Here is a 10,095-nt window from a genome sequence, read left to right as displayed (position 1 = left end):
TGATTTTCTGCAAGACAGGAATGTCAGTGTTCTGCCATAGCCAGCGAAGAGCCCGGATCTCAATCCCATTGAGCACGTCTGGGACCTGTTGGATCGGAGGGTGAGGGCTAGGGCCATTCCCCCAGAAATGTCTGGGAACTTGCAGGTGCCTTGGTGGAAGAGTAGGGTAACATCTCACAGCAAGAACTGGCAGATCTGGTGCAGTCCATGAGGAGGAGATGCACTGCAGTACTTAATGCAGCTGGTGGTCACAACAGATACTGACTGTTACTTTTGATTATTCCATTTCTGTAGTCACATGTCTGTGGAACTTGTTCAGTTTATGTCTCAGTTGTTGAATCTTATGTTCATACTAATATTTACACGTTAATTTTGCTGAAAATAAACGCAGTTGACAGTGAGAGGACGTTTCTTTTTTTGCTGAGTTTATATATAGGTTGACACCTGCTCATCGAACATCTCATTCTAAATCATTGGCATTAATATAGAATTGGTCCCCCCTTTGAAGCTGTATCTGCCTCCACTCTTCTGGGAAGACTTTTCACTAGATGTTGGAACATTGCTGCGGGGACTTGCTTCCATTAAGCCACAAGTGAGGTTGGGCACTGATGTTGAGCGATTAGGCCTGGCTCACAGTCGGCGTTCCAATTCCTCCCAAAGGTGTTTGATGGGGTTGAAGTCACGGCTCCGTGCAGGCCAGTCAAGTTCTTCCACACCTATCTCGATAAATCATTTCTGTATGGACCTTGTATTGTGCATGGGGGCATTGTCATGCTGAAACAGGAAAGGGTTTTCCCCAAATTGTTCCCACAAAGTTGGATGCACAGGATCGTCTAGAATGTCATTGTATGCTGTAGCGTTAAAATTTCCCTCACTGGAATTAAGGGGCCTAGCCAAAACCATGAAAAACAGCCCCAGATCATTATTCCTCCAACAAACTTTACAGTTGGCACTATGTTTAGCCTGGACTGATGGTTTCCCATGTGAACAGCATCCAAACTTATCATGTAGGACAATTTTGAAAGACAGAATGAAATTATGAAAGAGGGCATTTTAATGTGAAATATTCATCTTACAACGTACAGCCCAAACATAATGGCATTTGGACTATACAGAAGGTGCTTTAGGTCTTGACTTGGAGGGGTATCATGTTATCATCATGACTAAACCAGTTGGACATCACAAGCATCTAGGGTTAATCTGAATCCTAAAGAAACCCACCCCTCCCCACAGACCCCTTTTTCTACACGTGACATTTCTGAGAATACAATGTACCAATTCTAGCTTGGCATGGCAACAGGACTATAATGAAAGCCAGAAAGAAAATAACACAAGAGGCCTTTTGCAGTTTTTCTTGCATTTCCATGACTGATGAAAAAGGATTTTCTCATGGCTCTCTTGTCTCACTGCAGCAGACATATAGTGAGCAATATGTTTAGAACATTGAATTGCAGAAACGCAATATGCCATATATAGAATAGTGAGAATTGCAATGCATATCGTGTAGGCACCTAAGTATCGTGATATTGTATTGTGTGGTCCCTGGTGATATTCACTCTTTTTTTTATGGTTTGTCACAAACTGTATTCCCACATTTACCATTTTCGAAACAACTGCTGTAAAAGATGGGCCTTGTTGTGTTTGTGTCTGTGTACATTCCCTCTGAACTTAAAGGATATTAAAGAACAAAAGAACAGTGAGAACAGTCTTCTTCAAACAGTATTTTTAACAGCCAGATGTCTAGAGCTCCACGAGGGCTCGGATATCATCTACGCATGAAGTCTTCCTCTCTCTGGGGAAGCCAAAAGCCTTCTCCACCAGATTCTGCTTCTGACTCTGGATGCCGTTCTCCTCACTGTGTCTGAGCAGGCTAGACATTACAGCCTCCACCTTGGAGCTGCTCCTCCAGTTCTCTGAGAGGTTGCTCTCGTCCTCCTCCTCTTCCTGAGGAAACTCCACCAGCTCATTGGCATTGATCTGGCCTCTGCACAGAGGGCACCGTGTCTGCTCCTGCTTGGTACGTACGACCTCTGCGCTGCAGAGTCTGCAGTAGACCTGTGTGCACAGTGCGTGGTGAAGGGCAAAAGGACAGTCCAGACACACAGCACACTCCTCATCAGAGCCACTGCCCAGCACCAGCCTCAGCATCTCTATCAGATGCCCTCTCAACTCTGCAGGAGTCACAGCTACCACACCTGTGTGTTTAGTGGTCTTGCCCAGTAGGGGTAGCAGCAGAACCGTCTCAGCATGACCAGAATAACCAAAACATCCACGTAGTTCCTGAGGAAGGACCCCTCCACAACGTGCCTGTGGATGGTGGTGCGTCCCTCTGTGCGTGCCATCACCACCTCTTCTATACTAATGCTCCTTTCCGGCAGAGAGAACAGAGGCTGCCCACACACATGGCTGGTCTTTGTACAACGCAGCGTGATACACTTCACCAGAGCATGCAGGTTCTGAAGGCCGGTCCTATGACTCTGTTTTACCATTCTCTCATGTCGAATGGTTTCAGACGCAGAGACGCCACCAGCATCCACAGATCCCTCTGAAATGACAAAAACTTAAACACTAAGTGTTAACGGAAGGGGATGCAAATAGCCTGGCTAGTCTATATTAAACAAGGTTATCATGTGATGACAGGGGATGACCTAGTCCAATTAATGTTAGGCTTTATGTGGCTAGGCCTATTATTACCCCCCCCCCCCCCTTTTTTTTTACACTGCTCCCCTACTGGGAAATCATCATTTTCCATTTGATTTAGATTTAAATATTATGGCGCAATTACTGTAGCTACATGTGCTTACCTCTATGCGGCACTCACATAGTCTCGGGGCATGATATGGGAGGGGGCATAGTCTCGGGGCATGATATGAGAGGGGGCAGACGGGACAACAATACAATTGGCATTGGGATAACATAAACCTATGCAGCTATCAGCAGCTTTAAAAACTGTGATATGCTGTCAAACACAAGCATAAATTACAAATAGTTTAGTAAGCTAGCTAGCTAGATAAGTTGATAACGTTAGCTAACAGTCGCGCACAGCAAACAGTACTCTCAATGATGATAGCTACTTTAACAGCCTAGGTTTAGTTAATGTTAGCTTGGTAGATTATAGCCACGTGAATGTTAGACAGCAATAACAAGCTAGTATACATCTACGAAGAACTTAGGTAGCTACACCAAAGACACAGCTCAAAGTGAAAGGCAACGTCCGTTGTTTGAAGGGGACCAAGGCGCAGCGTAATTTGTGGTCATCATATTTATTTAAATGAGAACCAGCAACAAAATAACAAAGTGAAACCAAAACGACGTTCCGTAGGCTACAAGAGCTGTACAAAAACAAGATCCCACAACATAGGTGGGAAAAAAAAGGCTACCTAAGAATGATTCCCAATCAGAGACAACGATAGACAGCTGTCTCTGATTGGGAACCACACTCGGCCAAACACAAAGAAATACAAAACATAGGATGCCCAACCCACATCACACCCTGACCTCACCAAATAGAGAAATAAAACGGCTCTCTAAGGTCAGGGCGTGACACTAACTGAACTTCCTTACCGTCATCTCTCCCGACCAAGACCACACACATGGAAAGTTTGAAATCACAGCAGCCAAACAAAATAAATTAAATAGTATTTGTCACATTCGCTGAATACAATAGGTGTAGACCTTACTGTGAAATGCTTACTTACCAGCTCTTAACCAACAATGCAGTTTTAAGAAAATAGTTAACAAAAAATATGTACCAAATAACCTAAAGTAAAAAATAGTTACACAATAAAACAACAATAACGAGGCTATATATACAGGGGTACCGGTACCAAGTCAATGTGCGGAGGTACAGGTTAGTCGAGGTAATTGAGGTAATATGATCATGTAGGTATGGGTAAAGTGACTATGCATAGATAATAAACAGCGAGTAGCAGCAGCGTAAAAACAACAGGGGGGGGGGTCAATGCAAATAGTCCAGGTAGCCATTTGATCAGCTGTTCAGCAGTCTTATGGCTCGGGGGTAGAAGCTGTTAAGGAGCCTTTTTGACCTAGATTGGCGCTCCGTTACCGCTTGCTGTGCGGTAGCAGAGAGAACAGTCCATGAATAGGGTGACTGGAGTCTTTGGAAGTTTTTAAGGCCTCCTCTGACACAGGAATCAGGAGGATATAATTATGGGCAGATTTGCCAAATGGAGGGTGAGGGAGAGCTTTGTATGCATCTCTGTGAAAAAAGGGGGTCCCTTTGGTTGCACAAGTGACATGATGGTAGAAATGAGGTAAAGCGGATTTAAGTTTCCCTGCATTAAAGTCCCTGGCCACTAGCAGCGCCGCCTCTGGATGAGCATTTTCTTGTTTGCTTATGGCGATATACAGCTCGTTGACTGCCGTCTTAGTGCCAGCATCGGTTTGTGGCGGTAAATAGACAGCTACGAAAAATCTAGATGAAAACTCTTGGTAAATAGTTTGGTCTACAGCTTACTCTACCTCAGGCGAGCAAAACCTTAAAACTTCTTTAATATTAGATTTTGCCCACAAGCTGTTATTGACAAATAGACACAGACCACCAGACCACCACGTCTTACCGGAGGTAGCTGTTCTGTCTTGCCGATGCAAGGAAAACCCAGCCAACTGTATATTATCTATGTCGTCGTTCAGCCACGGCTCAGTGAAACACAAGATATTACTGTTTTTAATGTCCTGTTGGTAGGATAGTCTCGAACGGAGCTCATCCAGTTTATTCTCCAATGATTGCACGTTGGCCAATAGGACGTATGGTAGAGGCGGGGTCAGAATTGTCCAGTGCGAGAGAGGCAGGTTGAGCTGGCTAGAGTAGTGCAGAAGATGTTATATGCTGAGACAGTGAAGAAAGTAGAGGAGGATGGGTCAAGGGTGAGGTATCCTGAGAGGATTCCTGTGAGTAGTAGATCTGTGCCAGCACAGAGGGATAGGCCAACGAGTGATATACAGTATGCTTCAGTAAGGTTGGCTTCTTAGCGTTCATAGAAATGGTTGTCAATTGTACCACAGAAATGGAACGTGAATCACAGAGAATAGATGTTGTGGTGGCAGCTGCAGAGAAGTATTTGGGTATACCAGATTTGACTTCAGAAAAGTTACAGGGTGTGTTGACTGGTGGTGTCCTGTTCTCCCAGGCCTTTGGCATGGTGCAGTGGCAGATAGGGTCGAAGTAGTGAAATGTGTAAGGTAATTAAAAATATATTTGTATTTTATTTTCCCGTTCCCCCTTTTGTATCACAAAGTGTAATAGATGCAATGTTCCCTTTAAGCTGTGTGTGTGCATTCAGGACTGCGTGCAGAGCACAGAAGCCCACAGAGAGAAGCATAAGATTGAACTTCACTCAACTTTCTATAGTTTTCCCTGTTCGGTAGTTAACAATATCAACATTTCCCTTTACTGTGGCAATTGTGATTGATTAAATGCAATATTAGCTACTTCAATTCAACATACCGAAAACAAAACAAACTATGCAATAGATTTTCTTGTAGGCAGAACGCATCCGAGTAGGATTCTACTGCTCATGACAGCCTGTAGTCTAGAAAGACCGGTGCTGCATAACCAATCAGAGCTGCAGTAGGCCTATATGCAAATAGACCATTGCCATAACTGAATCTGTTCCATTTACTTAGGACTGGACAGTTTTTACAGCTGTGGTCTTTAGTAGTGTGCTTGTTTTGAGATCAAAGCAAGAGCTGCATGTACCTGTGCACATTTTGTTCATATCCTTTGCTAGTTAGTGACTTATTAGCCCAGTTATATATCATTTGTAGTCAGCAATGAGCACAAAACATGTACATTTCTGTCTTAAAGAGGCAGTGTTGTATTTTGAGACAGGCTTGAATAAGCCAATAGGCAGAGGGTAGAATAATTTGTCTGATTCTCTGTAATAATGGTATGTGAATAATGTATTTTAGTTTATAAAGTGGTTTCTTGCATCAAACAACACAAACATTTTCAGTCACCTCCTTGTCTGAAGGACAAGTGGATAAAGGTTAATGTCAAGCCCTGCATGTTTTTTTTTCTCTCAAAAGTCTCATGGATTGTAGCCCTACATTGAATGCCACACATTGGCTGCTACTGTAGGCTGAATGATAGAACAGCTATTTCCATGTTAAACTGTTATGGGATGCATTTTCTCCATAGTTTATTATTTTAGGCCACTCTGTTAGGCCTATATTGTGATCAAAAAAACACAGTAGCCTACTTGGCCACTGTTAAAACTGTAATTTAAAGTGGGTACAGCCTCAGGGTTCACAGTAAACGTGCGCTGGAAGTTGCACAGAATTTTCACAACGTTCAAGTTTGCTCTCAGCAGACCTAACATTTGCTCAGTGACGTTTTTTGAGGGAACATTGAAGGGATGTACACTATAGTTCCTTTGGGGGCGGCAATGCACATATTGGATGCCAACCGACGTTAAACTCCACCGAAGAAGAAGAAGGACCTACGACTCCATCTGCGTGACAAAACACGGAAGTGCTCAGCTGTATGGAAGCAAGTCTGTTGTTGACAGGTCTTTTCTGTTGTTTTTTTTTAAAGGGCATCACTACAGCATTAGCAACGGATGGAAATGTCTCCTGTAGTAAATATATATTTTATATGAGGTTATTATCCGATATGTTTTTAGATACTAATTCATATTTCACCTGTTTTATCTTGGGTGATAATCGCTGGTCAACTCGCTAGCCACCTTAACCAACGTTCATTTACCAATTTTGGACAGCCTATGGATTATTACTCCTAGTTTTAAAAAACTTGCAGTATAACAATATAGAATATTGGAACTATAATTTAAAAGGGTAAGTATCTTCTTGTTTAGTCAGATAATGTATGTAACTTTAGTTAATATAATAAGTAGCTAGCTACCTTGACTTGATAACTTAGTACAGTAGTTATGGTTAATGATATTCCACAGGTATTGTGACAAGTTAAATGAAAACTTTGAAGCTTATTAAAACAAATTTTCTTGTTTCTGCATAGATGTCAGTTGAACTTGATGTGTTTGTGGTTAACACCACCATTATGGATGAGGAAGTCTATCAGCTATGGCTGGATGGCTACACAGGTTTGGGCCACAACATTAACCAACTCACACACATAGATATACTAGACACAGTCATCCATCAAAGTTATGAATCCTGTTACCTTTCTGCCCCATCCTCAGTGAATGATGCAGTGAAGGTTCGTATGGAGGGAGGGGTATTGGAGGGGTGTGAGGCCAGTGCTGAGGTTCTGCACAGTGACACCATGGACCAGTACAGAACCTTCCAGATGTGTGAGCGCCTTCTACACAGCCCTGTGAAGTTGGCCAATCAGTTGTTGTTCCAGATCCCACCTCATCGCCAGGTCATGCTCATAGAGAGGTGCTCTACCAACTCCTGATACACATCTTTATATCTTATCTTCCTCTGGCTTAAACATCACCTGTCTCTCCTCTGTGTAAAGGTACTATGCGTTCGATAGCGTGTTTGTGCGAGAGGTCCTTGGGAAGAAGCTCTCAAAGGGGACCAAGAAGGACCTTGATGACGTCAGTGCAAAGACTGGTGTCACACTGAAGAGCTGCAGGCGGCAGGTAGCAAAAACCTAAGACGGACTCTCCCAATAACAATGACTATATCTCTGACCTGTAACATTAGTGAAACTGTCTTGCCTGTACAGATTCTATGAGCTCTAGACCCTGCAATTTTAAGGCCAAATGTAACTGTTTTTCTACAAGTGGACTTCTGAACTATCACCTTTTTCTCCTAGTTTGATAACTTCAAGCGTGTATTCAAAGTTGTGGAGGAACTGAAGGGACCCCTGGTGGAGAACATTCGTCAGCACTTCCTTCTCTCTGACAAGCTGGCCAGGTAAGAGTAAAAAATAGTGGAATTTAAATCTTGTATCTATCTGTTTTTTTTATTTCTATAAAACTCCCCTGTGTCTCCTCTTCTCAGGGATTACGCTGCCATCGTTTTCTTTGCCAATAATCGCTTTGAGACAGGGAAGAAGAAGCTGCACTATCTTACATTCCAGGACTTTGCCTTCTGTGCAGGGCAGCTCATCAGCAACTGGACAGTGGGAGCATTGGGTGATTGCCTGGTCTATCAGATCTGCAGTTGTACAGTGCAATCAGTCCTGATTCCCTATGAGACCCGCATTATAATTGAAGTTCTGCAAACAATTATACGATCCCAGCACTGTAATATAATATGGCAACATCAGAGGTCTGAAGTAGTTTTGTCTTCTCAGATAACATGGTGGAAGACATGGACGTGGATCTTGAGAAGGAGTTCTTACAAGATCTAAAAGAACTGAAGATTTTAATCACTGACAGGGATCTGCTGGACCAGCACAAGAGGCATGAGAGTGTGGTTGATTTGTTATTGATCGCCTGATGTGTATGTTATTGATTTTTTGTATTTTTTTTTAAGTTCCTGTCAAGAATTCACAAAGATTTTTATTTCTCTCCATATTATGTGTGTTCTATTATTATGAATGATAATATTTGGTAAGGTCCCTCATGCCCTTGCTCCTGTTTTCTCTCGTCCCCTCTGCTCCACTCAGTTTGGTGTGCACGGCTCTCCGGGGGAAGACCAAAGCATTTAATGAGATGGAAGCCAACTTCAAGGTGAGTGACAACACATGCTTGTGTTTATCCAACATGGCTGGACATCACCCAGTTTCATAGGTGATGTCCAGCCTACTACAACAATCTGTAAATCAGTCAATAGTAATTGTGGTAACCATGGTTATATGGGGTCAAATGTGCATGTACGTTGTCTAATTCAATCAGTTCACTTGAGTTTAATTATTTCTAAACTGCAGTATCAATTATTTCTAAACTGCAGTATCAAAAAGCTTTTCATTATTTGATAAATATTTGAAACAAACTCTTCTCTCTATTTTCGCCAAAGAATCTCTCCAGAGGCCTTGTCAACATTGCTGCCAAACTAACCAACACAAAAGAAGTCAGAGACTTCTTCATTGATCTGGTGGAAAAGGTACATTTATAAATCATTAGTAGTGTAGTAGTACATCTTTCGTCTCTATATTCAACACTGGCTCTGGGTTACGAGGCCAATAAGGTCTACAGACATTTCTGCTGCCCATGAGACTGATGTCATCTTTCCCCCTCCCTCCCTGCCAGTTCATTGAGCCGTGTCGGTCAGACAAATGGACAGCAGGAGACATGAGACTCTACCTCACTCACTACACTAACTCTGCACACGTACTCGACACATTCAAGTGAGTATAATATAATTGTTATGCATATTGTGCTGTCTGGCACTCATCAAGGTCACAGGCTGTTTTATGTTTTTCTTCATATTCACATCCCAGTTGTCACCAGTGGGTGTCACTGCATCTCTCTCCACGTTTCTTTAAACTATAGTTACCTTGTTTCTAGCGCAGCCATTCTGGAATGTAGTTAACGGTTTACACAACCCTGCACCACAGCACACTCAGCAAAGACATATTCATCAGACAACCATATTAAAACATAGGCCTCTCCTTAAAGTGAATTAACAAAGAATCGCTCCATATTAGGAACCTTGGCCAGTTCTCATAATGAGAATGTGTCTTCTTCTTTCTTCCTCCTCTCTCTCAGACACCAGGTAGTGTGGGACAGGTACATGGGAGTGATAAAAAGCTGCATCCTCAAAATGTACCATGACTGAGACGTAGACCTCGCTCAACTATCTGCTCAGAACTTTCTGTCCTCTTTTATATCGGAGTCATGTCTTCTTTCCCTCTTTCTGTCTGCAGTCATCATGTAAATCCTCCGCTCTCTGTCTGTCAGATGTCTTCCTCCTCTAATGCCAGTGCCCACATTTCTCCGTCCTTCATGCCGTTATGCAGTCCCCCCCCCCCCCCCCCCTCTGTCTCTTCTGACGACCTACTTTGCGACGTCATCATGTATATCACCTCATTTTTATTGTAAATAAAGTCAACTTGATTTTATACCGACGGTGTCTCTGTGCTGATTGTATTGCAGATCTGTGAAGGAGATAAGGTGTGTATTTGGGCATATGTTGTGAGTGCTTGTTTGTGTTACAATGTCAGATGCAAATTTACTACGATTTAAAAACTGACGGCAG

The 10,095-nt window shown here is 42.8% G+C and overlaps 2 protein-coding genes across 3 annotated transcripts; one reads left to right on the top strand and one right to left on the bottom strand.

The window, feature by feature from the left end:
* Positions 1–1,031: 1,031 nt before the first annotated feature.
* LOC149978286 (DNA-dependent ATPase/E3 ubiquitin-protein ligase HLTF-like) lies at positions 1,032–3,381 on the bottom strand. Its single transcript, XM_090198359.1, has 2 exons — positions 2,805–3,381; positions 1,032–2,545 (listed from the first exon to the last, which is right to left on the bottom strand). Exon 2 carries the CDS (start codon positions 2,146–2,148, stop codon positions 1,741–1,743), a length of 408 nt encoding a protein of 135 aa, XP_090054485.1. The 5' UTR covers positions 2,149–2,545; positions 2,805–3,381; the 3' UTR covers positions 1,032–1,740.
* Positions 3,382–6,433: 3,052 nt separating this feature from the next.
* Positions 6,434–9,958, top strand: LOC110488778 (acidic fibroblast growth factor intracellular-binding protein B). Of its 2 annotated transcripts, none has more exons than XR_016486283.1 (11): positions 6,434–6,816; positions 6,998–7,082; positions 7,182–7,380; positions 7,463–7,589; positions 7,766–7,866; positions 7,954–8,087; positions 8,249–8,397; positions 8,564–8,627; positions 8,914–9,000; positions 9,147–9,244; positions 9,606–9,958. XR_016486283.1 is itself a non-coding variant. In XM_021561150.3 (11 exons), the coding sequence occupies exons 2-11, from the start codon at positions 6,998–7,000 to the stop codon at positions 9,673–9,675; spliced, it is 1,074 nt and encodes a 357-aa protein (XP_021416825.1). In that variant the 5' UTR covers positions 6,434–6,816; the 3' UTR covers positions 9,676–9,958. The 2 variants fall into 2 exon arrangements, 1 of the variants encoding a protein (XP_021416825.1); XM_021561150.3 differs by having other exon boundaries at positions 8,249–8,357.
* The last annotated feature ends 137 nt before the right edge of the window (positions 9,959–10,095 follow it).

This window comes from Oncorhynchus mykiss, chromosome 14 (assembly GCF_057628025.1).
Source record: "Oncorhynchus mykiss isolate SJ-2025 chromosome 14, ASM5762802v1, whole genome shotgun sequence".
NCBI lineage: Eukaryota > Metazoa > Chordata > Actinopteri > Salmoniformes > Salmonidae > Oncorhynchus > Oncorhynchus mykiss.
This window is presented reverse-complemented; position numbering and strand designations above follow the sequence as displayed.

What these genes read in the sequence shown, in the direction of transcription:
- LOC149978286 (XM_090198359.1), bottom strand. Translation starts at nt 2,148, where the DNA reads ATGCTGAGGCTGGTGCTGGGCAGTGGCTCTGATGAGGAGTGTGCTGTG.
- LOC110488778 (XM_021561150.3), top strand. Translation starts at nt 6,998, where the DNA reads ATGTCAGTTGAACTTGATGTGTTTGTGGTTAACACCACCATTATGGAT. An exon ending in ATGGCTGGATGGCTACACAG is followed by an intron (nt 7,083 to 7,181) that starts GTTTGGGCCACA and finishes CCCCATCCTCAG; the next exon opens with TGAATGATGCAGTGAAGGTT. An exon ending in CTCTCTGACAAGCTGGCCAG is followed by an intron (nt 7,867 to 7,953) that starts GTAAGAGTAAAA and finishes TCCTCTTCTCAG; the next exon opens with GGATTACGCTGCCATCGTTT.